Here is a 27,175-nt window from a genome sequence, read left to right on the forward strand (position 1 = left end):
ATCCGGCGGCGCCGGGCGCGGGGTTCCGGGGCTGGTGGGTTCCGGCCGGTGGAGCCGGCCCGAGGACCGCCCGTGTGGGTCCGTGAGCCCGAGAGGAGGCCCGCAGCCTCCATGCTGGCCAAGGCAGGCCGCAATATTCAACACATCCCAGAATCTACAACAGCAGCCGAGAGTCTGAGGCCCGGTCCGGCACAGCCCGGCTCGCCAACCCAGCCCCGTCAGTCAACAAATAACAACAGAAAAAGCTCAGCAGGCAACATCCGTGGAGAGCGAGACAGAGCCAACCTTTAGAGTCTCTCTCTCTCCACGGATGTTGCCCGGCCTGAGATTTTCCAGCATTTTCTGTTGTTATTTCAGATTTCCAGCGCCCGCAGTATTTTGCTATCATCAATCAAGAGACCAACTCTGGAAAATCTGGAGATTGGGTTTGGAATCACCAGTTGCTCTTTTGTTCAAAGGTAAGCCAGTATAGATTGACAATTCATTCAGGGGCTTTGTTAATCTCCAGCAGGTCACAGCTCTTTGCACAAACTATTTTACTGCATCAGTTTGGCCAACTCTCGCCAATCTATCGTGGGAGACGCGGGTTCAGAGGCGGGCCCATGCCAAAATCGCAAAGGTTGACGCCATTAGAAACATAGAAGATAGGAGCAGGAGTAGGCCATTCAGCCCTTCGAGCCTGCTCCGCCATTCAACGAGATCATGGTTGATCATCCAAACCCCAGCACCCGGTCCCTACACCGACAGCCATCCCACCCAAGCCCTATCCCCGTAACCCTGTAACCCCACGTATTTAATCCCGCCTAACACTAAGGGCCAATTTTTTATCAAGGCCAATCAACCTAACCCGCACATCTTTGGACTGTGGGAGGAAACCGGAGCACCCGGAGGAAACCCACACAAATACGGGGAGAATGTGCAAACTCCACACAGTCACCCGAGGCCGGATTTGAACCTGGGTCTCTGGCGCTGTGAGGCAACAGTGCTAACCACTATGCCACCGTGCTGCCCAGGAGTCGGCGCAGAACTGACCCGACACCAAGCAGCGGGGGAGACAATTTATATAATTAAATGGCTTGTTAACAGCCAATTTAATGCTATTTTGAGGCTACCTTGTCATTTTCCGTGCTCCCCCACGGGTTACCCGCTGCTCGGGGAACAGGCCAGCTCACCCTCTCCTGAGTTGAGTCTGCTCTGATGTATCTGATAAACTGACAGCTGCAGAAGTGGTGTAAAGGATGTCATGTTGCAGATGGTGAGTTTCAGAGCTCAGAAACTGTTGGTTACTGCATTTGTAAGACATACAGAGATTTCTTTAGCTTGCAAGTGTTTAGAGCCAACTTTATAATCACTGCCACCTCATTGGAACAACCTCTCTCACCATTGACAGATCACTTCTGTCATCTCACCTGCAGCTGCCATCTATTGCAGCAACATCAGTGCCCTTGAGAACTCAGACCTTGGTCCTCTGAATCATTCCACGGTCAGCCCCAACACCAACATCATCAACCTTCTCCGCCATCTCCTGATGCTGCACAGGACACAGGGCATCAACCCCTGACAACATTGCTGCCCGGGAGGCCAGCGATGGCATCACCATGGCCAGATTTACTTCACTTGACGCTATAAACCCTGGCTGCCACATGATGAGCCAGGTTGACACCATCCCACACCAGCATCATGAAGCATCCCTTTAATGTCCAAGCCATTCCATTCACATATAGCCGGGGGGGTGGGGAGTTATGTCTCAATATTCAATGGAACTCAGTAAGACACTTTTCAAGGTGTGCACAGATCTGTCCAATAAAGTGAAGTGTTGAAAATATAGATTTACTGTATGACAACACATTACCAGAAACCTCACATGAACATTGGCTAAACCTCTCAAGTGCCTACTCTTGTGTGTTGTTAGTTGGTATGCTTGCAGTAGGATGAGGGTGAGTGTGAGGGGTGGCTAGTGAGATGGGGAAGTGATGATGTAGAATCATAGAAAGTTACAGCACGGAAGGAGGCCATTTCAGCCCATCGTGTCCGCGTCGGCCAACAAAGAGCTATCCAACCTAATCCCACTTCCCAGCTCTTGGTCCGTAGCCCTGCAGGTTAGAGCATCCCAAGTGCACATCCAAGTACTTTTTAAATGTGGTTAGGGTTCCTGCCTCTACCACCCTTTCAGGCAGTGAGTTCCAGACCCCCACAACCCTCTGGGTGAAGAAATTTCCCCTCAAATCCCCTCTAAACCTTCCACCAATTACTTTAAATCTGTGCCCCCTGGTTTTTGACCCCTCTGCTAAGGAAAATAGGTCCTTTCTATCCACTTTATCGATGCCCCTCATAATTTTGTACACCTCAATCAGGTCTCCCCTCAGCCTCCTCTGTTCCAAGGAAAACAGACCCAGCCTATCCAGTCTTTCCTCATAGCTAAGATTCTCTACTCCCAGCAACATCCTTGTAAATCTCCTCTGTACCCTCTCTAGTGCAATCACATCTTTCCTGTAATGTGGTGACCAGAACTGCACGCAGTACTCTAGCTGAGGCCTAACTAGTGTTTTATACAGTTGAAGCATAACCCCCCTGTTCTTGTATTCTGTGCCACGGCTAATAAAGGCAAGCATTCCGTATGCCTTCTTAACCACCTTATCTACCTGGCCTGCTACATTCAGGGATCTGTGGACATGCACTCCAAGGTCCCTTTGTTCCTCTACACTACTCAGTGTCCTACCAGTTAATGTGTATTCCCTTTCCTTGTTAGCCCTCCCCAAATGCATTACCTCACACTTCTCCGGATTGAATTCCATTTGCCACTGTTCTGCCCTCCTGACCAATTTATTGATATCTTCCTGCAGTCTACAGCTTCCTTCCTCAGTATCAACCACACAGCCGATTTTAGTATCATCTTTAGCAGAAACTCCAGTATGATTTGGACAGGTTGGGTGATTGGGCAGATGCATGGCAGATGCAGTATAATGTGGATAAATGCAAGGTTATCCACTTTGGTGGCAAAAACAGGAAGGCAGATTATCTGAACGGCAATAGATTGGGAAAAGGGGAAGTGGAGCGAGACCTGGGTGTCCTTGTGCACCAGTCGCTGAAGGTAAGCATGCAGGTGCAGCAGGCGGTTAAGAAGGCAAATGGTATGTTGGCCTTCATAGCAAGAGGATTCGAGTACAGGAGCAAGGATGTCTTGCTGCAGTTGTACATGGCCTTGGTGAGACCACACCTTGAGTATTTTGTGCAGTTTTGGTTGCCTTATCTGAGGAAGGATGTTCTTGCCATGGAGGGAGTGCAGCGAAGATTCACCAGACTGATACCTGGGATGGCAGGAATGACGTATGAAGAGAGATTGGATCGATTAGGCTTATCTTCGCTAGAGTTTAGAAGAATGAGAGGGGATCTTATTGAAACTTATAAAATTCTAACAGGACTAGACAGACTAGATGTAGGAAGGATGTTCCTGATGGTCGGGGAGTCCAGAACCAGGGGTCACAGTCTAAGGATAAGGGGTAAGCCATTTAGGACAGAGATGAGGAGGAATTTCTTCACCCAGAGAGTGGTGAACCTGTGGAATTCTCTACCACAGAAGGCGGTAGAGGCCAATTCATTAAATATATTCAAGAAGCAGTCAGATATATTTCTTAAGGCTAAAGGGATCAAGGGATATGGGGAGAAAGCAGGGACAGGGTACTGAATTTGGATGATCAGCCATGATCTCATTGAATGGCGGAGCAGGCTCGAGGGGCCGAATGGCCTACTCCTGCTCCTATCTTCTATGTTTCTATCTGCAAACTTATTAATCATACCCCCTCTATTCAAGTCTAGATCATTGATATATACCACAAAAAGCAAGGGACCTAGTACTGAGCCCTGTGGAACCCCACTGGAAACAGCCTTCCAGTCACAAAAACACCCATCAACCATTACCTTTTGCTTCCTGCCTCCGAGCCAGTTTTGAATCCAACTTGACACTTTGCCCTGGATCCCATGGGCTTTTAACTTCGTGACCAGTCTGCCATGTGGAACCTTAACAAAGTCCATATACACTACATCAAACGCACTACCCTCATCTACCCAACTTGTTACATCCTCAAAAAATCCAATCAAGTTTGTCAGACATGACCTTCCCTTAACAAATCCGTGCTGACTATCCTTGATTAATCCATGTCTTTCTAAATGAAGATTTATCCTGTCCTTCAGAATTCTTTCCAATAATTTTCCTACCACCGAGGTTAGGCTGACTGGCCTGCAATTACTCGGTCTATCCTTTTCTCCCTTTTTAAACAAGGGTACCACATTAGCAGTCCTCCAGTCCTCCGGCACCACACCTGAAGCCAGAGAGGATTGAAAAATGATGGTCAGGGCCTCTGCTGTTTCCTCTTTTGCTTCGCTTAACAGCCTGGGATACATTTCATCTGGGCCTGGGGATTTATCCACTTTTAAAGCTGCTAAACCCCTTAATACTTCCTCTCTCACTGTTTATTTCATCTAATATTTCACACTCCTCCCCCCGATAGCAATGTCTGCTTCGCCCCTCTCCTTTGTGAAAACAGACGCAAAGTATTCATTAAGAACCCTACCGACATCTCCCGCCTCCACACACAGATTATCCTCATGATCTGTAAAAGGCCCTACCCTTTCTTTAGTTATCCTCTTACTCTTAATATATTTATGAAACATCTATGGGTTTTCCTTGATTTTACTTGCCAAGAATTTTTCATGCTCTCTCTTTGCTTTCCTAATATTTTTAATTGCACCCCTGCACTTTCTGTACTCCGCTAAAGATTCTGGAGTATTTAGCCCTCGGTACCTGTCATACACCTCCCTTTTTTCCTTTATCCTACCCTGTATATCTCTAGACATCCAGGGGGCTCTAGATTTGTTAGTCCCACCTTTTTTCTTTAAGGGCACGTTTGGTCTGAACCCTCCGGATCTCCTCCTTGAATGTCTCCCACTGCTTTGACACTGATTTACCTTCAAGTAACTGTTTCCAGTCCACTATGGCTAAATCCCCTCTGAGCTTAGCAAAATTTGCTTTTCCCCAATTTAGAATTTTTATTCCTGGTCTATCCTTGTCCTTTTCCATAACTACCTTAAATCTAACAGAATTATGATCACTCGCACCAAAATGCTCCCCCACTGATACGCCTTCTACCTGCCCAGCTTCATTCCCTAAAACTAAGTCCAGAACTGCCCCCTCCCTTGTTGGGCTTGCTACATACTGGCTAAAAAATTTCTCCTGGATACTTTTTAGGAATTCCGCACCTTCTATACCCTTCACACTAATTTTATCCCAGTTAATATTGGGGGAGTTGAAATCCCCTATTACTGCCCTATAGTTTTTGCACGTCTCAGAAATTTGTCTACATATTTGTTGTTCTATCTCCCTCTCACTGTTTGGGGGTCTGTAGTACACTCCCAGCAGTGTGATCGCCCCTTTTTTGTTTTTCAGTTCGACCCATATGGCCTCGTTTGATGATCCCTCCAACATATCATCCCTCCTCACAGCTGTAATAGTTTCTTTAATCAATACCGCGACCCTCCCTCCCTTTTTACCTCCCTCTATCCCATCTGAAAATCCTGTAACCAGGAATGTTGAGCTGCCATACCTGCCCCCCTTTCAGCTACGTCTCTGTAATAGCTATAATATCATAGTCCCAAGTATCTACCTGTGCCCTCAGCTCCTCTGCCTTGTTCGCTATACTCCTTGCATTGAAGTATATACCATTTAGTACAGGCAAACCTCCTTGTTGACGACTATCTCGCCCTTGATTCCTCTGTCCTTCCAACTTACTTTCTACGTTTTTGTTTTCCAATTCCAGTTTTTCTTCCCTCCCTATTGACTCTATACTTAGGTTCCCATCCCCCTGCCAAGCTAGTTTAAACCCTCCCCAACAGCACTAGCAAACCCTCCCGCGAGGATATTGGTCCCGTTTCCGTTGAGGTGCAACCCGTCTGGCTTGTACAGGTCCCACCTCCCCCAGAAACGGTTCCAATTCCTCAGGAATCTAAAGCCCTCCCTCCTACACCATCTCTCCAGCCACGTATTCATCTGCTCTATCTTCCTATTTCTGTACTCACCAGTATGTGGCACTGGTCGTAATCCGGAGATTACTACCTTTGAGGTCCTGCTTTTTAACCTCTTTCCTAGCTCCCTAAACTTCTGACTCAGAGGCGAGTGTGCTGCCCACTGAGCCACATCTAACACTGTGGTGATAACAGGTAGGATTTTTAATAAGTTTTTTGTAAAGCATTTTCAGATGCAATAATATAGTTATTGTGAAGAGCTGGGACCTGTTAGAGATTAAATAAAACCACTAATGAGATTTTACCAACTGTCAGTATATATTGGTTTATGTTTGAAAAAATACCAACTCATGATTTCTAAACCAAATTTCTTGATTTTGAGGAGTTTGTCTCTTGATTTACTGCCATTACTGAAAATGCTTTACAAAAAACGTTTTTTAAAATCCTACCTGTTACCACCACATTGCACCTGTGGTGGTGCCGCTTACTCTGACTTTCCTTTTCCGACATGACTAAAAGACAGATACAATTGGCAAAAAGGAAAACCTCCTTGTAATCTCCTGTCAAATATTAACAGCACAAGAACTAATGAGCTCATTGCCCTCTAGGAAAAAATACCACAGTAAGGTGTAAATCTAGGCAATAATTAACAAATTAAAATGCTCTACAAGGAAATGTTAACAAATTCCTGGGTTCCGTGATCCAATGGAGATTACACTGAACTGGACAAACAGAAATCAACAGAGCTTGAAAGCCGGCTGAATGCAAAAATGCAGTTATTTGCACTAATATCTTCTCCTGTCAAGGCTGGTTCTCAGTCCAATAAAATATTAGGTGTTTGCACCTTACTAAATAATCTTGGAAATGTGCACAGGAATCGTTCACTAACCTTCCACTGTAAAATATAAACAATTCAGAGAAAGTGAATAAAAGCTGACTGAAGTTTTACAAGGTTTAAAACCCAGGCAGATCACTGGGTGCGGTAAAGCAACGCCAATCACAGGTTGCTGGAAGCTGCATCATTTTTAGGGGCCAACTGTAAGTGGCCAGTGATCTGTGTTTCTTTGTCCTCATACCTTGCCTGAGACTGGGGCAGGGCGGCAACGCAGCGTGCAAGTCTCCTTCAAAGGAGGAAGTTCGGTTCTTCTCGACGTAGAAGTTCCCTTCAGTTCCCCGTCAGCCATCACCAAACCCAGCGCAAGCTGTCCGCCCCACGCCTGCCACTTCAACCAGTCATTTTTAAAGGGACCACTGCAAATTTAAAGTCCGCTCTGCAGGTAATGTTTCGAGTGCTCCTCCAGGCCCCACAGAAATCTTCCCACCTGATGATAGTCCCTCCATGGCCCCTGCTCCGGGATTGCCTCTCCCATGTTTAAGACCCACGTCTGGCTTGATTCCGCGGAGGGAGCACCAGATCTCCTCTTCCCTTCCCGATCGGCGAGCTACCTGTCAGTGGGAGTTTGCCGATATTATTCTAATGAGGTCCGAATTTCGGGAAAAGCCTCCGCCACTTTCGGAGAAAAAAAATTGCAAGATTCTGGTCTTCTATCGCGAGATCATGAGTAAGGCTTCATTTCACTTAGAAATCGCGGCTTTCACGATAGATTCGCGAGAGTTGGCATGGCTGTACACCCCATAATATACAACACACCCCATAATATACAACATTCTCCTTGGCCAAAAGTGTCCACGACTCCAGGATCTCCCTCAAAAGCAAAGATAATTTGTGGTTTCTTTTCTCCACTGCCAACTATCTCCTTCAACCCCTCTTTTCCCCCGCCTCCACCCTCACCCTCCAACAAGTGCGAGGAGCTCATGAGCTTCTTTGTCACTAAGATTGAAACCGTCCATTCAGCTGCTGTTTAGGAAGATAGGAATTGCTCGGCGAGAAAAGATTCCCACCAAGCCAAAGCCCCTCCCTCCCCAAGGACCTGTCCCTTCCTGAGCTCTGAACCCGCATTTTTCTCTAGTTTCTCTCCTGTCTCTCCTCATGACCTCATCTTGGCCATGAGACTCACCTCCTACTCTGTTGACCCTATTCCCACTAAACTGCTGACCACCCAAATTCCCTTCCTGGCCCCCATGCTAGTTGAGCTTGTAAACGGTCCCCCCCCTCCCCACACTATTTCAAAACTCTCATCAGCACACCCCCCTCACGTCAAACAAAACCCATCCTTGACCTCTCCGTTCTTGCTAACTACCACCCCATCTCCAACCTCCCTTTCCTCTCCAAAATCCTTGAACATGTTGTTACCTCCAAAATCTGTGCCGATCTTTCCTGCAACTCCATGTTTGAACCTCTCCAATCAGATTTCCACTCCTGCCACAGCACTGAAACGGCCCTTATCAAAGTCACAAATGACATTCTCCGTGATTGTGACTGTGGTAAACTATCTCACCTCGTCCTCTCGACCTGTCTACAGCCTTTGAAACGGTCGACTACATCATTCCCCCTCCAGTTAGGAGAGATCTGGAGCTGATGGTAAGTAGGCTGCAGTGAGAGAAGTAAAATACTTGCTCTATCCTTTTAATACTACAAACCGAACACAAGAAAGTTCGCTTGCACACCGAGTGGCAGAGGTTCATTGTTCACCTTACAGCAGCAGTTTCTCGGATACAAGGGTATTAGGAGGTGCAGGTTTACCCTGGCTGGAGCAACTTCTCATCCTCTGAGATTTCAATCTCCATCACAACTCATCATGCCCTCTCTCCTCTGAGCTCACTGCCCTCTTGTCGTCCCTCCATATAAACCCGCCTACCCATATTCACGGCCACCCCCTCAACCTTGCCATATCACGTGACCTCTTTACTCCCATCGTGTCAATCACAGATAAGACCATCTCTGAACACTTCCTTGTATCCCTCTCCACTCACATCCCCCTTCACCCCCCCAATCCCACTTCTTCGCCTTTGGAAAAAACTCTCGGCCAAGTCACTTACAACTCCACTTTCAAATTCCCAACTGTCTAGCCTTTGGCCCTCCATTCACCACAACATTTCTGCAACTACCAATCTGCTCAATGACACCCTCACCTCCATCTTCGATGCTCTTGCCCCTATTGAAAACATTACTCTCACTCACCTTGGTCATTTCCCATGGTACGGCCCCCATCTCCGCTGCCTTAAATCCAAGGGACACAGACTTAAACATGGTGGTCAACTGGTTTAGCCATTCATCGCCAGATCTGGCTGGACCACATAAAGCACTCTCAGGTCCTGCTCGCCTCTGCCAAAACTGTTTGCTATTCTAGGATCATCCTGGAAGCAGCTGCTTTAATTTGATGAATGGATTTTCAGTTTTACAGCAAGCATCTGAAATGTATGCGATGTGAAGGGAGTTGATACGGCAGCGATCCACTGCTCCAAATCCTGAAACTTGTCAAATTTGGAGTAGACAGGTTCACAGTTTGGCAATAGTCATGTTTCCTACATTACAACAGTGACTACACTTCAAAAGTACTTGATTGGCTGTAAAGCGCTTTGGGACGTCCTGAAGTGGTGAAAGGCGCGATATAAGTGCAAGTCTTTCTTTATAGAAGAAAAAGTAGGTACACAAAAACTAAGATTAACTGGAAGTCAGGGCAATAAGATATCGATTGCAGACGTCAGTGTCAGCTTTGGTTCAGTGGACAGCACTCTGGCCTGAGTGAGGAAGTTGTGGGTTCAAGCTCTATTCCAGAAACTTGTGCACAAAATCCAGGCTGACCCTGCAGTGCAGCACTGAGGGAGTGCTGCACTATCGCAGGTGCCATCATTTGGATGAGGTGTTAAACCAAGGCTGCGTCAGCCCTCTCAGGTGGATGAAGAAGATCCCATGGCACTATTCGAAGAGTAGCTAGGGAGGTGTCCTGGCCAACCTTAGTAAAACAGATTTATTTCGTTCTTTGTGGGACCTTGCGGTGCACAAATTAATTGCTGCATTTCCCAACAATACAACAGTTCAAAGAGTATTTGATTGTATGTGAAGCACTTTGGGATATCCGGGTTCACGAAAGAGGTCATATAAGTGCACATTTTCTTCTTCCTTTAAACTGTTAAGTGATCAAACTGATGGTGGATTCTTTTTATTGTTCTTTTCTCCCCATGAATTTTTGGCTTCATACCTCTACATAAGTAGCGTATGGATTGGAGTAGCAGCCCATGACTTGACCACACGATGGAGGTTGCTACTTCAGTGCTGAGGGAGTGCTGCACTGTTGGGAGTTGTCCTGCCGAGAAGCTAAGTCAACATATTCAAAGAGCAGGATCGTCTCCCGCTGTCCTGGTCAACATTACTCCCTCACCCAACACAATCTAAAAAGATTATCCAGTCATTCATGCTGTTTGTGGGATCTGGCTGTGTGAAAGCTGATTGCCATATTTGCCTAATGACACTACAGAGTAGTTCATTGTTTTGGGACATCCTGAGACATGGAATTAAGTGTTATAAATTCAAGTCTTCCGTTTCTCGCAACGGCACCCACTGACCCCCGAGCACCCACTGATCCCCGAGCACCCACTGACCCCCAGCACAGAAAAAGAGTCGTCGGCCATTCAATATGATCATGGCTGATCCTCTATCTCAATACCATATTCCCGCTCTCTCCCCATACCCCTCGACGCCTTTTGTGTCTAGAAATCTATCTATCTCCTTCTTAAATATATTCAGTGACTTGGCCTCCACAGCTTTCTGTGGTAGAGAATTCCACAGGTTCACCTCCCTCTGAGTGAAGAAATTTCTCCTCATCTCAGTCCTAAATGTCCTACCCCGTATCCTGAGACTGTGACCCCTCGTTCTAGACCCCTCAGCCAGGGAAAACATCCTCCCTGCATCCAGTCTGTCTAGCCCTGTCAGAATTTTATACGTTTCAATGAGATCCCCTCTCATTCTTCTAAACTCGAGTGAATACAGGCCTAGTCAACCCAATCTCTTCTCATACGACAGTCCTGCCATCCCAGGAATCAGTCTGGTGAACCTTCACTGCACTCCCTATGGCAAGTATATCCTTTCTTAGGTAAGGAGACCAAAACTGCACACAGTACTCCAGGTGTGGGCTCACCAAGGCCCTGTATAATTGTAGTAAGACATCCTTGCTCATGTACTCAAATCCTCTTGCAATGAAGGCCAACATACCATTTGCCTTCCTAACTGCTTGCTGCACCTGCATGTTTGCTTTCAGTGACTGGTGTACAAGGACACCCAGGTCCCTTTGTACATCAACATTTCCCAATCTATCACCATTTAAATAATACTCGGCCTTTCTGTTTTTCCTACTGAAGTGGATAACTTCACATTTATCCACGTTATACTGCATCTGCCATGTATTTGCCCACTCACTCAACTTGTCTAAATCGCCTTGAAGCCTCTTTGCATCCTCCTCACAACCCACAATCCCACCTAGTTTTGTGTCGTCAGCAAACTTGGAAATATTACATTTGGTTCCCTCATCCAAATCATTGATATATATTGTGAATAGCTGGGGCCCAAGCACTGATCCCTGCGGTACCTCACTAGTCACCGCCTGCCGCTCTGAAAAAGACCCATTTATTCCTACTCTGTTTCCTGTCTGTTAACCAATTTTCAATCCATGCCAGTATATTACCCCCAATCCCATGTGTGTTAATTTTGCACACTAACCTCTTATGTGGGACTTTATCAGAGGCCTTCTGAAAATCCAAATACACCACATCCTCCCTTATCTATTCTACCAGTTACATCCTCAAAAAACTCCAGTAGTTTTGTCAAACACTATTTCCCTTTCATAAATCCATGTTGACTTTGTCTAAGCCCGTTGATATTTTCTAAGATATTATCTCATCCTTTATAATAGGCTCTAGCATTTTCCCTACTACTGATGTTAGGCTAACCGGTCTGTAGTTCCGTTTTCTCTCTCCCTCCTTTTTTAAATAGTGGGGTTACATTTGCTACCCTCCAATCTGCAGGAACTGTTCCATAATCTATAGAATTTTGGAAGAGGACAACCAATGCATCCACTATTTCCATGGCTACCTCTTTTAGTACTCTGGGATACAGATTATCAGGCCCTGGGGATTTATCGGCTTTCAGTCCCATTAATTTCTCCACCCACTGACCTCCAGCACCCGCTGACCGAGACATCAGAGGGCAGACTGCACTCACGTAACCAATCCTCACACACCAGCACAGAGATTCTGGGACAGAGCCCGACACTCATTGGGGAAACTCACCGAGATATCAGGAACGATTTTCATTAGAATCTGACTTTTTTGACTGCTGGTGTGAAACAGGTAAGCAGTTTGACTCTGAACTTTCACCTTGATGTTGATGTATCATTGTACACTTTGCTATTTAAAGTCTGTGGTAAACCACTGTTATTGTTGTTCACCGTTGTTGTTGTTGTTGCACACTGTTGTATCTATGCATGCCTCAGCTGACTCCGCCCCTGGCTCCACCCACATGCCCAGGTATAAAGGTGACTGCTCTGCAGCCCCCTGCCTTCTTGGAAACTAGTCAACCACAAGAGGCATGCTCTGTTCTTGGTTAATAAAAGCCTTTTAGTTACTCTCCTAACTCTCCGTCTTTTATGAGTAATTGATAGCGCATCAATTTTATTAACAAAAACAAAATGTCGGCAGCAGGCGCTGCAGCAAAGGACGGCACCAAACGCTGAGCAGCAGGCGCTGCTGCATGCCCTCAGACCAACATGCCTGGACCTAGACCCTCAAGAGGCGGGTTCGTCTACCAAGTTTGCACAATGGCTGCGTTGCTTCGAAGCTTACCTGGAAGCCTCAGCCGTGACACTAGATGGAAACAAACTAAAAATCCTGGCCTCCAAGGTGGGCCACCAAGTCTACACGCTCATCCAGGACGCGACTACCTATGCGGCGGCTATCGATCTGCTAAAAGGACAATACACACGCCTGGTAAATACGGTTTATGCCAGACACCTCCTGAGATCCCGCAAACAGCAGTCCGGGGAATCGGTGGAGGCATTCCTACGGGCACTACAGATACTCGGCCGAGCCTGCGATTGTAAAGAGGTATCGGCCGCGACACACACGGAGGGACTTATCCGAGATGCTTTCATTGCGGGCCTCAAGTCCGACTGCTCCCGGCAGAGACTGTTGGAGAAGGGCGAAATCGACCTGAAGAAGGCAGTGTCCCTCGCGCTCTCGCTAGACGCGGCCCACCAGAATATGGACGCATTCTCCCCTAACCGCTCCGCACCGTGGACGCCGCCACCCCCGGCACCAACTGCTGCAGCGATGTCCAAGGGCCCGAAATGTTACTTTTGTGGCCAGGCAAAACACCCCAGAGCACGCTGCCCGGCAAAAAACGCTACCTGCTCTGGCTGCGGGAAGAAAGGACACTACGTCAGCACCTGCAAAGGTAAAACCGCTAATGCCAGCAGCGCCGCGTGTGAACCGTGGGGGCAGCCATCTTGTCCACCTCCAGCCGCGTGGGGATCGGGATCATGGGCGCAGCCATTTTGTCCGCCTCCCAACTCCAATCGCGGGTGACCCGGACTCAACCACTGCCTCGTCTGACGACCACAGCGACTCGCTCGACCATACGCTGGCCTCCGTGACGCTGGACCAATCTCTCCCTCACCAACTGTCCAGGTCCATGATGGACATTACGGTAAACGGCCGCGCCACTACCTGCCTTTTCGACAGCGGGAGCACGGAGAGCTTTATCCACCCCGACACGGTGCGCAGTTACTCTCTCCCGGTCCTGCCAACGCGCCATCGGATCTCTATGGCTTCCAAATCCCATTCAGCAGACGTCGGTGGCTACTGTGTAGTGACCCTTTCAGTAAGGGGCACAGAATACAAAAATTTTAAACTTCTTGTCCTGCCCCATCTCTGCGCTGCCGTTCTACTGGGGTTGGATTTCAGTGCCACCTTAAAAGTGTCACATTAGCGTATGGCAGACCCCTCCCCCCACTCACAGTCTGCAGCCAGCAGCTTTTAAATCGCCCGCCGCGCACCATTTGCAGCCTCTCCACGCTTAAAGTCTCCCCCCCCCCCCCTTGTTCGCTAACCTCACCCGCGACTAAGCCCATCGCTACCAAAAGCAGGCGGTACAGTGCCGGGGATAGGAGCTTCATTAAATCCGAAGTAGCAAGACTCCTGAAGGGATTATTGAGGGTAGCACTAGCCCATGGCGAGCACAAGTGGTGGTAGTGAAGACTGGCGAAAAACAGCGCCTAGTTATTGACTACAGCCAGACGATCAATCGCTACACCCAGTTAGATGCATACCCACTCCCCCGCATATCTGACATGGTCAATCAGATAGCACAATACCGGGTGTTCTCGACGATTGATCTGAAGTCGGCATACCACCAGCTCCCCATCAGGGCTGAGGACCGCCAGTACACAGATTTTGAAGCTGACGGTCGTCTCTACCACTTCCTCCGAGTCCCCTTCGACGTCACCAATGGGGTTTCGGTCTTCCAAAGGGAGATGGACCGAATGGTTGACCAGAACGCGCTGCAGGCCACCTTCCCCTATCTAGACAACGTCACCATCTGCGGCCACGACCAGCACGACCATGACGTTAACCTAGAGAAATTCCTCCGTACGGCCCAGCAGCTGAATCTAACATACAACAAGGACAAATGTATGTTTCGCACCACGCGCCTCGCCATTCTTGGCTGCGCAGTGGAGAACGGAGTCATCGGCCCCGACCCTGACAGAATGCGCCCCCTTATGGAGCTCCCCCTCCCCCACTGCCAAAAAGCACCGAAGAGATGCCTAGAGTTTTTCTCTTACTATGCTCAGTGGGTACCCAACTATGCGGACAAAGCCAGACCCCTCATCAAGTCCACCTCCTTCCCCCTGACAGCAGAGGCATGTGCAGCCTTCACTCTCATAAAAAGAGATATTGCGAAGGCCACAATGCACGCAGCGGATGAGTCCATCCCTTTCCAAGTGGAGAGCGACGCATCCGACTTCGCCCTAGCTGCAACCCTTAACCAGGCGGGGAGACCCGTGGCCTTTTTCTCAAGGACCCTCCAGGGCCCCGAGACTCGACACTCCTCTGTCGAAAAGGAGGCCCAGGCCATTGTGGAAGCGGTGCGACATTGGAGGCATTACCTGGCCGGAAAACGATTTACCCTGCTCACTGACCAGCGTTCAGTGGCTTTTATGTTTAATAATAAGCAGACGGGCAAAATCAAGAACGACAAGATCTTGAGGTGGAGAATTGAACTCTCCACCTACAATTACGATATCTTGTACCGGCCCGGGAAACTCAATGAGCCCCCAGATGCCCTAGCACGTGGTACATGCGCCAACGCGCAGGTTGATAGACTACAGACTCTCCACAATGACCTCTGCCACCCGGGGGTCACCAGGTTCTTCCATTTCATCAAATCCCGTAACCTGCCCTACTCCATCGAGGAGGTCAGGACCATGACCAGGAACTGCCAAATCTGTGCCGAGTGCAAACCGCATTTTTATAGGCCAGACAGAGCAAGGCCATTGATGAGTCAAGGCCATTCGCCCCTTCGAGCGCCTGAGCGTCGATTTTAAAGGGCCCCTCCCCTCCTCTGACCGCAACGTGTACTTCCTCAACATAATTGATGAGTACTCCCGTTTCCCGTTAGCCATCCCTTGCCCAGACATGACCAGTACCACGGTCATTAAATGTCTGAATGACCTTTTCGCCTTGTTCGGTTTCCCTAGCTATATCCATAGCGACCGGGGCTCATCCTTTATGAGCGACGAACTCCGTCAGTACCTGCTCACGAGAGGTATTGCTACAAGCAGAACCACCAGCTACAACCCCCGGGGGAACGGCCAGGTGGAAAGAGAGAACACGACGGTTTGGAAGGCCGTCCTCTTAAACTTAAAATCTAAGGGCCTTCCGACCTCTCGCTGGCAGGAGGTCCTCCCTGCGGCGCTCCACTCCATTCGGTCACTGCTTTGTACGGCCACCAATGCCACCCCCCATGAAAAAATGTTCACTTTCCCCAGGAAGTCCACATCGGGGACCTCGCTACCGACATGGCTGACGTCTCCAGGACCCGTCCTACTGCGGAAGCACGTGAGGTCCCATAAAACGGACCCCCTGGTCGAGAGGGTGAGCCTCCTCCACGCCAACCCCCAGTATGCTTACGTGGCGTACCCGGACGGGCGGGAGGACACAGTCTCCATACGAGAACTCGCACCTTCGGGTGCCCCTGAAACACTACCATTGCCACCCACCACTACCCACAACCTAACCCCTGTAGACGGCATGCCGCAGCCCCAGGACCCGTCATTGACCACCCAACCACTCAATGAGACGCCAGATTCAACGTTGGATGCTGCACCATCACCGCCGCCACCACGACGATCAGGACGGCATACAAGGCCACCTGATAGACTTACTTACACGAACCTTTAGTACACTTCACCCCGCCGGACTCCAATTTAAACAAGGGGTGAATGTGGTAAACCACTGTTATTGTTGCTCACCGTTGTTGCACACTGTTGCATCTATGCATGCCTCAGCTGGCTCCGCCCCTGGCTCCACCCACACGCCCAGGTATAAAGGTGACTGCTCTGCAGCCCCCTGCCTTCTTGGAAACCAGTCAACCACGAGAGGCATGCTCTGTTCTTTGTTAATAAAAGCCTTTTAGTTACTCTCCTAACTCTGCGTCTTTTATGAGTAATTGATAGCGCATCAAAGTCTCTAACAGGAATTTGTGAACCAGCTCATCCGCTGACTCAAGGAATAGCACTGAGGCATTTGGCCTCAGTTCCAGATTGGGGTGGTAATCAGACACTAACCACTGTCGTCTGCTGCTGCAACGTGTGCATGTGTGGCAATCAGGTGAGGACAAGATAGGGCCAGCTGGGCTGGATGAAGAACATGTCTAACATTTACCATCTCGGTTCACACATGGAGCATTGGCCACTTGGGTGAGATACTGCTGTGTGCCCAGCATGTATGGAACTGTATCACAGTGAGAGTCAGCACCTTCAGGAGAGGAGGGGATAAAATCTTTGGAACGAAAAGCAAATTAGCCAGGAAATCCAATCACAGTCACATGTTCATTGAAGCAATGCCTTCTCTTCCCACCCCCTCACTGTCATCTCCGGATTCCCGTGTATCCATCCTTGGCCCCCTCCTCCTTTTCATCTATCTGCTGCCCTTTGTCGACATTATCTGCTCGACACCTCTGTCAATCCTTCCACTGCTTCTGTGCTGTCAGACTACTTGTTCGACATTCAATTGGATGAGCCACAACCTTCTGCAGCTAAACATTGGGAAGACTGAAGCCATCATCCAAGGTTTAATCATAAACTGGTCACTTGCCACTGACTTTATCTCCATTCTCGGCCACCGGCTCAGGCCGAATCTGTCCTGTTTGGCTCTAGGCTGATTTTCGAATCCCAGAGCATCTCCATCACCAAGACTGCCAACTTCCACCACCAGAACTCCACATCCCTCTGCTCCTACTTTAGCCCATTCAGCACTGAAAATCCCATACCTTTGTCACCTCTAGGCTCTCTTACTCAAAATGTTGTCCTGGCCGGCCTCCCATCCTCCATAAACTCCAGCTCATCCAAAACTCTGCTGCCCGCATCCTATCTTGCCCAACTCCTGCTCATCCATAACCCATGTCCTCACTGATCTACATTGGTCCTTCAACATCTCAAATTTAAAATGTTTGACTTTGTCCCTAAATCCTTCTCTAGGCTTGCCCTCTCCATCTCTGGAACATCCTCTGGCCCCACAACTCTCCGTTCCTCTGATTCCGGCCTCCTATGCACTCCCCCGCAGCCCCCCGCCACTTTTTGCCACACCAGAGAGCCGTGCCTTCAGCCATTTAGGTCCACACTGGAATTCTCTCCCTAAACCTCTCCACCACCCTCTCCTCCTTTTAAGACCTTCCTAAAGACTTGCCTCTTTGACCAAGCTTTTGGTCACCCCTCCCAATCTCTCCTTTGTTAGCTCGGCCTCCATTTTCCTTACGGCTGGTTTTCTACGTTAAAGGTACTGTACTAATGCAAGTTGTTGAAATCCAACACCATGTGAATTGTTTAATGTGCATCTCCCGGAGGTAATGCAAAGGATTCCAGGCAGAAATTTGCAGAGGGGAAATGTGCAGCGCCATTAAGCACCAGAGTGAAATGCAGACAGCAACGGTCTGTGTGACAATAACGAGCATCACTGTCCAATTTTAGGAACATAGGAACAGGAGGAGGCCATTTAGCCCCTCGAGCCTGTTCTGCCATTCAATTAAATAATGGTTGATCTGTGACCTAACTCCACATACCTGCCTTTGCCCCATATCCCTTAATACCTTTGGTGAACAAAAATCTATCAGTGACATACTTAAAATTAACGATTGTCCTAGCATCAATTGCTATTTGCAGAAGAGAGTTACAAATTTCTACCACCCTGTGTGTAGAAGTATTTACTAACTTCACTGCAGAAAGGCCTGGCTCTAATTGTTTAGACTACATCCCTTAATCCGAGACTCCCCAACCAGCAGAAATAGTTTCTATTTACCCCATCAGTTCCCCTTAATATCTTGACAACTTCGATTAAATCACCCCTTAACCTTCTAAATTCCTGGGAATACAACCTTAGTTTGTGTAATCTTTCCTCTTAATTTGACCCTTGGAGTCCAGGAATCATTCTGCTAAATCTAAACCGCACTCTCTCCAAGGCCCAGAACTGCGCTCAGTACTCTAGGTGTGGTCTAACTTGGGCTTTGTATAGCTGTAACATGACTTCTACCCCCTTGTATTCTGATCCTCTAGATATAAAGGCCAGTATTCCATTAGCCTTTTTGATTATTTTCTGTACCTGTTGATTATTTTCTGTACACTTTAATGATCTATGTACATGGACCCCCCAAGTCTCCTTGAACCTCCACTGTTTCTAGCTTTTCACCATTTAGAAAGTACTCTGTTCCAACCTTTTTAGGTCCAAAGTGGATGACCTAATTTGCCTACATTGAAATCCATTCACCACAGTTTTGCCCATTCGCTTAATCTATTAACACTTTGTAATTTTATGCTTCCATCTACATTACTTACAATGCTGCCTATCTTTGTGTCATTGGCAAACTTGGCTTTCTATCCCATCATCTAAGTCATTAATAAATATTGTGAATAGTTGAGGCTGATAACACAAAGATAGGCGGCATTGTGAGCAGTGTAGATGGAAGCATAGCCAATTTCTGAACCAGGTCAATAATTTGCCCTCAATTCCATGAGCTTCAACTTTAGCTAACAGTCTATTATAAGGGACTTTATCAAATGCCTTCTGGAATTCTGTATAAATAAAATCCATAGACATTCCCCTGTCCACTACTTTAGTCACCTCTTCAAAATATTCAATCAAGTTCATCAAGCATGACCGACCCTTTACAAGTCTATGCAAGCTCTCAGCTGGAAATTTGTGAGGTGTTCAGTCACTCTATCCTTAATTATAGACTCTAGTAATTTCCCAACAACAGATGTTAGGCTAACTGGTCTATAATTCCCTGGTATCCATCTCAACTTTCTTAAGTAACGGAGTGACATGCGCAATATTCCAATCTAAAGGAACAGTTCCTGTATCGAGAGAACTTTGGAATATTATAGTTGGGGCATCTGCAGTGTTACCAACTTCCATTAAAATCCTGGGATGGAAACCATCTGGTCCTGGGGATTTATCACTCTTTAGTGCCATTATTTTCCTTACATTAATTTTGGTGAGTCCCTGTCCCTGATCAATATTAGTTTCATTGGGATGTCCAGCATGCTATCCTCTTCCTCAACTGTAAATATTGATGCAAAGTATTTATTCAACATGTCTGCCATTTCCTTATTTTCATTTACAATATCACCGTTATCAGTTTTCAAGGGGCCCACATTTCTCCTACCCTTTCCTACAATTTTGAAATGTGTTGATTTTGATATCCCTTGCAAGTTTCTTTGCATACTCCCTTACTATCTGTTTTGTCACCTTTTGTTGTTCTTTGTATCTCTCCCAATTACCAGGATTTGCGCTATATTTTGCATTTTTGTATGTTTTTCTTTTAGTTTTATGTTGTCCCTCACCTCTTTAGTCGTCCATGGCTCTTTTATTTAGGCAAATAGAGTTCTTGCCCCTTAGGGGTAAAAATTGGTTCTGGGACAAACAGAATAGAACGTTAAATGCGTGGCTCAACGAGTGGCAGGGGTTTCAATTGGTATGTTAGCCTTTATTACAAGAGGATTTGAGTATAAGAGTAAAGACGTCTTACTGCAATTATATCAGGCCCTGGTGAGACCACACCTGGAGTATTGTGGACAGTTTGGTCTCCTTACCTAAGGAAGGATATACTTGCCATAGAGGGAGTGCAACGAAGGTTCACCAGACTGGTTCCTGGGATGGGGGGATTGTCCTATGAGGAGAGATTGAGCAGACTGGGCCTATATTCTCTAGAGTTTAGAAGAATGAGAGGTGATCTCATTGAAACATACAAAATTCTTACAGGGCTTGACAGGGTAGATGCAGCGAGGATGTTTCTCCTGGCTGGGGAGTCTAGAACCAGCGGTCACAGTCTCAGAATAAGGGGTCGGCCATTTAGGACTGAGATGAGGAGAAATTTCTTCACTCAGAGGGTGGTGAATCTTTGGAATTCTCTACCCCAGAGGGCTGTGGAGGCTCAGTCGTTGAGTATATTCAAGACAGAGATCGATAGATTTTTGGATATTAAGGGAATCAAGGGATATGGGGATAGTGCGGGAAAGTGGAGTTGAGGTAGAAGATCATCCATAATCTTATTGAATGGTGGAGCAGGCTTGAGGGGCCGAATGGCCGACTCCTGTTCCTATTTCTTCTGTAAATTCTTTTTTGAACACCTCCCACTGATCTGCTGTTTTACCCATGAACAGATTTCCCCTGTTTACTGTGGACAGTCTCTGTCTGATCACATTGAAGTCAGCCTTCCCTAAATCTAGAATCTTAGAAGCTGTTTCACATTTCTCGCTTTCAAGCACAACATTGAACTCGATCATATTATGATCGTGATTAGATAAATGTTCACGCACCGTTGGCCTTTAACTAAATCTGGCTCATTACTAAATCTAATATGGCCTGCCCCCTTGTTGGTTCTAAGACATATTGTCGCAGAAAAATATCCTGAACACACTCAAGAAATTCACTACCTTTCTGACATGAGCTGGTTTGCTCATCCCAATGTATGAAAGTTAAAATCTCTGCCTTTACTATATACTTTGTCTAATCTCTGCATTTATACAATCTACCACTTCGCAGCTGCTACCAGGGGGCCGATACACAACTCCCACTACAGTCTTACATCCTTTTCTATTTCTTAACTATCCATAAAGTTTCCACTGGTTGCTTACCTCTCGTTATATCCTCTCTTATCATTGAAATGATTTCATCCTTAATCACTGAGCCACTCCTCCCTCTCTACCATTTCCCCCATCTTTCCTGTCGACCTTATAACCTGGTATATTTAGCTCCCAGTCCTGACCATTTTGCAGCCATGTCTCGGTAATGGCTCAAAGCTGAATTTGCACCTACAATTCATTCAATTTGTTCCTTATACTCCGTCTGTTTGTATAAAAAACACTTATTTGGGTCATACACCCTAACCCATCCTTCTGCTCTAATGTTTTACTCACACATTTCTTATTTCTCTCTCCTGGTTTAATTGCTTTACATATTTTAGTAAGCACAATTCGGCTCCAACAGTTTTGATTCTGTGGCTTTTCCTTTAAATCCAGTGACAGTACATAAGCAATTAAACATTGGCTGCAGCTCAGGTCCCCGTACCAAACTTATCCCGATACAATGTTGGAAGTCTACTTGGTTACAGGTGGGAGAGAAATAACTGAAACAGTGCCATGTGATTGGTTCAGTTTGACATTTCTTTTTAAGAATTGAGTGGTGGGATATTCAAAATTCAGTAAGTCCCAGTAACTCTTCCAAGATATTAAAAGAGCAAATGGAAAGAGTTTGTTTGTTGAAGCAGTGGGAATTCAGCCATTTGCTGAAAGACCAGAGCAGCAGCTGACGGAGCTCCTGCCCGTCCTATTTCACGGTGCTCTTACTGCATCAGCACCAACCTTCATTCTCAGCACATCACCGCACATCTCATGTTGCAGCACAGCAAATCAGCAGAACAAAATCAAGTGACATCCAGAAGTATTTCACAATTAGAAATGACATGTTAAACTATTGTAATTTAAAGAGCACTGACTCTGGATCCCTGCCCCTGCCCATTCCCCCGCAGTATCCTGGCTCCTTACACATTACGGGGGTGTTGGGGGTAAGCAGCAAGCAATGGGGCAGAATAAGTGCTGGGGAGAGGAGCGGAGTCAGTGAATCCAGGTTTATATTTTTATTGATCTTTTGAACACTTGTTTATAGAACACAGCTTCTCTAATGATACAACCACAGAAATTTACAGTTAACATAAACTTTTAAATAATAAAGCATTAAAATCTCATTCACTAAAACTTTTCCACCTTAGTCTGTAACGAGTGACAGAATGCGACTCTCGGCCTGTGCATGCGCTGGGCTGTGTGTGCTTGCCGTGTTTGTGTCAGTTTCAAGTTGACCAGATTGCACTCATCCCTGTACAGTTCTGGGGGAACAGACCCAGAGAAGAACACGACCTACATAAGGAGTCCTCTGTGTCGCAGCCTGAGAACACACACAAGTCCAGCAATGAATTTTCCTGTTGATTCTTCAGTTACAAACTCGCCTGAACACTGTGGCTCACTCAGAGTGTTCACACTTCAAGAATCCAGCTTGCTGTCCATCCACCCCTGCAGCTTTAGAGGAGTTCTGATGGATAATACCAAACCCTCAGCGTTAAACTCCTGGATTACATCCAACGGGAGTTCATCTGGGGCCCAGTCTCTCTCGGACGTACTTGGCAGATTGGTGACACGCAGCTCACTTGGCCAAAAGGCAATTAGAATGGTTGGTGTGAGGGTTTGTGAACAGAGCTGGTCAGTTCATCAGTCCTTTCCCACCTTATTTCTTTCCATTTCCTCCAAATGATTTCTTTAAAAACAGGGTCCAATTCCTAAGCAATGACATAATCAACTCGATCTGGCTGAGCCCACACTCTCATCAGCAACCCCAATGTCCTGATCCTCTGCCCTTTGCTCGAATCCGTCTCCCAGAGGGGTAGGTGATGAGGGAAGGGTGAGGTATGAGGAAGGGAAAAGCTGTAAAGACAACAGTCTCTGCTCGCTCTCTTTCCATTTATAACATGCATGCCACAAGTTGTAACTCCACTCCCAGTGGAGCTGCTGTGAATTTGGGGAGGAACAGCTTCCAGTAAGTGACTGCTAGGGCTTTGTGATTGGCACCTCAGTAGTTCCATTCCCATTAGCTGTCGAGGTAATGATGAACTGTGCATTCTGCTGCTGCAGGGCAGAGTCTGCCTGTGTCTGAGGTACGCCAAGTCGTACTGCAGCACTCTGCTTCAAGTCCAGCTCGGGCTGTCCTTCTGATATCACATAATGAGTCTGAAAAAGAAAACACGTCAAAGGTTGTGCGTTTGCCATGAAGTTCTCTTTCCTGCTAAAACGCGCAACACATTCTCCAGTGTCTCTGATTTGTCAGACTGCTTGTCTGACATCCAGTCCTGGATAAACCAAAATGTCCTCCTACTAAATATTGGGAAGACCGAAGCCATTGTCTTCGGTCCTCACCACAAACTCAGTACCCTAGCCACGGACTCCATCCCTCTCCCTGGCCACTGTGTGAGGCTGAACTAGACTGTTTGCAACCCCGGCGTCCGATTTAACCCGGAGCGGACCCTCCAGCCCCACATCCTCCCCATCTCAGACCGCCTACTTCCATCTCCGTAATATCACCTGTCTTCGCTCCGCCTCAGATCATCTGTTGCTGAAACCCTCATCCATGCTTTTGTTAAATCCAGACTTGATGAATCCAATGCTCTCCTGGCCGGCCTCTGATCCTCCATAAAATGAAGCTCACCCAAACTCTGCTGCCCGAATCCTATCACCGTCCTGTTCACCCATCACCCCTGCATTCGTTGACTTACACTGGGTCCCGGTCCAACAACGCCTCAAATTTAAAATTCTCATCCTTGCAGTCAAACCCCTCCATTTCCTTCACCCCACCATTGACAGCCGTGCCTTCAGACATCTAGGTCCTAAACTCTGGAATTCCCTCCCTACACCTCTCCACCTCTCTCTCATTTAAGACGCTCCTTAAAACCTGCCTCACCCGTCCTAGTATCTCCTCCTTTGGCTCAGTGTCAATTTTTGTCTGATAACGCTCCTGTGAAGGGCCTTGGGACGTTTTACAATGCTAAAGGCACTATATAAATGCAAGTTGTTGTTATCGTTACATAGAATTTTATAGGCCATTCAGCCCAAAAGGTCTATGCCAGTGTTTATGTTCCACATGCGCCTCCAACCATACTTCGCCTAACCCCGTTAACATATCCTTCTATTCCTTTCTCCCTCATACTTCCCCTTAAAGAAAGGGGTAAGTTTAAGCTACTTTACACAGAATGACAGACTTGTTTTTCAAGAGACCCAGTTGAACATTACAAAGAAATTGTCAAAATTAATTCAGGCAAACTGTTCACTGAAGTAAAGGGTTCCAACATCAGGGCCACATGTTAAAAATGAGGGAATCAGGAGCAGAATGGGAAGTCAGGAGGGATAATAGAATTGCGGAATAAAGAAATAGACAGGTTAAACAGGTTCAAGAGATAACTGGATAGGTCAGTGGAGAGAGGAGACAGAGGGACGGAGCGAAAAGGTGGGGCTCATCAGTCGCAAAGATTGAGCTGAATGATTCTTTCCTGTCCCTCAAGTTGTTATGTTCTTCAACTGGTGGGTGGGAGTGAGATATGCTATACAGAGTACGAGACACTGTTAAACAGTGACCAGGCCCTTTCAATGCACTCCATCTCTGTGTCATGCATTCATTTGTAGGTTCCGTTACTGAACCAAGTTCCCGAATGTTTCTACCCAACTGGTGATAGCGCCCACTCACAGAGACCTTCACATCTCCTCGCCTCCCACTCACAGGGACCTTCACATCTCCACACCTCCCACTCACAGGGACCTTCACATCTCCTCGCCTGCCACTCACAGGGACCTTCATATCTCCTCGCCTCCCACTCACAGGGACCATCACATCTCCACACCTCCCACTCAGAGACCTTCGTATCTCCTCACCTCCCACTCAGTGGGCCCACCTGTGGGTTTGAGGATGTCACATACAGAGTAGGACAATCCTTGCTGCATCACTGACTTCCGATGGCCAGCACCAGAGCCACAGCATTTACTGCAGGTCACCAAACTGCAACAGAGATGGAAACATGGTACTGTGGTGGCTCAGGCGGTGGTGTGGGGCCCATGTTCAATCTGCAGCCGAGTTAGCTGATGTCAGTGGAAGGGGCACAGCAACTGGTTTCAGCTCCTGTGGGTTAGGGACGGGGGTGGGTGGAGGAGATCAGCCAGGATTCCTGTTTCTGGTCACTGCTGTTGGAAAGTGAGCATGGATGGATGTCGGGTGGGTACAGACGCGAGTACGAGGACCCCACATGATGAAAGAACCGCCAGCATTTACTGTCTGGCCATTTGGGACGAGGTAGCAAAGTGCAGTTCTTGCCCACGGAATCGCACTCCAACAAAAAGCAGTGCCTTTGGGGGAGGGGGAAAAAGTTAAAGAGAGAGGCATTGAGGAGAACATTCTCAGCGAATAACTTGTGATTATACCTCATGTCAAGCCAGTCATGTGAACTGGAGCTGGCTGCTAAAGCTGGGGAGATCACCAGTGACAGGATAATCCCTTTCAGAATATACCAGAAAAATCCACCTTCAATTATATCATATTACTATGTTAATGTCGTAAAAATGAGGAGTGTAACAGGCTTCAAAATGAGAGAGACTGGAAAATGGGCAGAGTCATGGCAGATGGAATTTAACAGAGAAGCGTGAAGTGATATATTTTGGTAGGAAGAATGAGGAGAGGCAATATAAGCTAAATGGTTCACTTTTAAAGGGGGTACAGGAAGAGAGAGACCGGGGGTGTATGTACACAAACCTTTGAAGGTGGCAGGACAAGTTGAAAAGGCTGTTAAAAAAAAGTTTATGGGACCCTTGGCTTTATTAATAGAGGAATAGAGTACAAAACCAAGAAAGTTATGCTAAACCTTTATAAAACGCTGGTTAGGCCTCAGCTGGAGTATTGTGTCCAGTTCTGGGCACCACCCTTGAGGAAGGATGTCAAGGCCTTGGAGAGGGTGCAGAAGAGATTTACTGGAATGGTTCCAGGGATGAGGGACTTCAGTTATGTGAAGAGACTGGAGAAGCTGGGGTTGTTCTCCTTAGAGCAGAGAAGGATAGAGGTGTTCAAAATCATGAACGCTTTTGACAGAGTAAGAAGAAACTGTTTCCAGTGGCAGAAGGGTCGGTAACCAGAGGACACAGAATTAAGGTGAATGGCAGAAGAACCAGAGGCGACATGAAGAAACATTTTTTACCCAGCGAGTTGTTGTGATCTGGAATGCGCTGCCTGAAAGGGCGGTGGAAGCAGATTCAATAGTAACTTTGAAAAGGGAATTGGATAAATACTTGATGGGAAAATATTTCCAGGGCTCTGGGGAAAGAGCTGGGGTGTGGGACTAATTGGATAGCTCTACCAAAGAACCGGCACAGGCACAATGAGCCGAAGGGCCTCCTTCTGTGCTGTATCATTCTATGATCACAGACCTTAACAGAAACTTCCAGAAGCTGGTAAAACATTCGGGTTACAATCAGTAAAAGGGGAATGTCCTTTTTCCAACTGTAGGGAGAAACAGGTCATCTCAACACCACAGCCTGCAACTTTCTGAAGATGTCGTCCATGAGCTGTGAATGAACTTACCTGTGTCACTGCCTTCACCTGGCTGCTGTTCACTGTGGTTACAGGAGCCTCTGCGATAACATACTGAGTCTGAGGAATGGCCATCATCTGAATCTCAGAAGCTGCAACACAAAGGAAAATGGGAAGACTTTGACCACAGACTGAAACAACACGTGGCGAGAAATACACAGAGGCCAGGCCTGGCCTACAGTCAGTAACAACCCCAACAACTTGTATTTATAACGTGCCTTTAACATAGTAAAATGTCCCAAGGCGCTTCACAGGTGTGTTATCAAACAAAATTTGACACCAAGCCACATAAGGAGATATTAGGACAGAAAGAAGCATC

General features: G+C 47.1%; 1 protein-coding gene and 1 long non-coding RNA gene across 3 annotated transcripts in view; one reads left to right on the top strand and one right to left on the bottom strand.

Moving 5' to 3' along the window:
- The first annotated feature begins 17 nt into the window (after nucleotides 1-17).
- Nucleotides 18-27,107, top strand: LOC147100456 (uncharacterized). Its single transcript, XR_015073735.1, has 2 exons — nucleotides 18-458; nucleotides 26,773-27,107. It is a non-coding gene; the product is annotated as an uncharacterized LOC147100456 (long non-coding RNA).
- The window catches only part of LOC147100457 (PR domain zinc finger protein 10-like), a 67,045-nt gene continuing 62,176 nt past the window's right edge, over nucleotides 22,307-27,175 (bottom strand). For both annotated transcript variants that reach the window (XM_085968190.1, XM_085968189.1), the window contains 2 exons: nucleotides 26,848-26,948; nucleotides 22,307-23,462 (listed from right to left, as the gene is read on the bottom strand). In XM_085968190.1, the coding sequence (XP_085824316.1) occupies nucleotides 23,283-23,462; nucleotides 26,848-26,948 (281 nt within the window). In that variant the 3' untranslated portion in view covers nucleotides 22,307-23,282. The remainder of the gene's footprint in view (nucleotides 23,463-26,847; nucleotides 26,949-27,175) is intronic.

The sequence above is a fragment of the Somniosus microcephalus genome, chromosome 26 (assembly GCF_052327205.1).
Source record: "Somniosus microcephalus isolate GS21.2 chromosome 26, FLI_Smic_1.0, whole genome shotgun sequence".
NCBI lineage: Eukaryota > Metazoa > Chordata > Chondrichthyes > Squaliformes > Somniosidae > Somniosus > Somniosus microcephalus.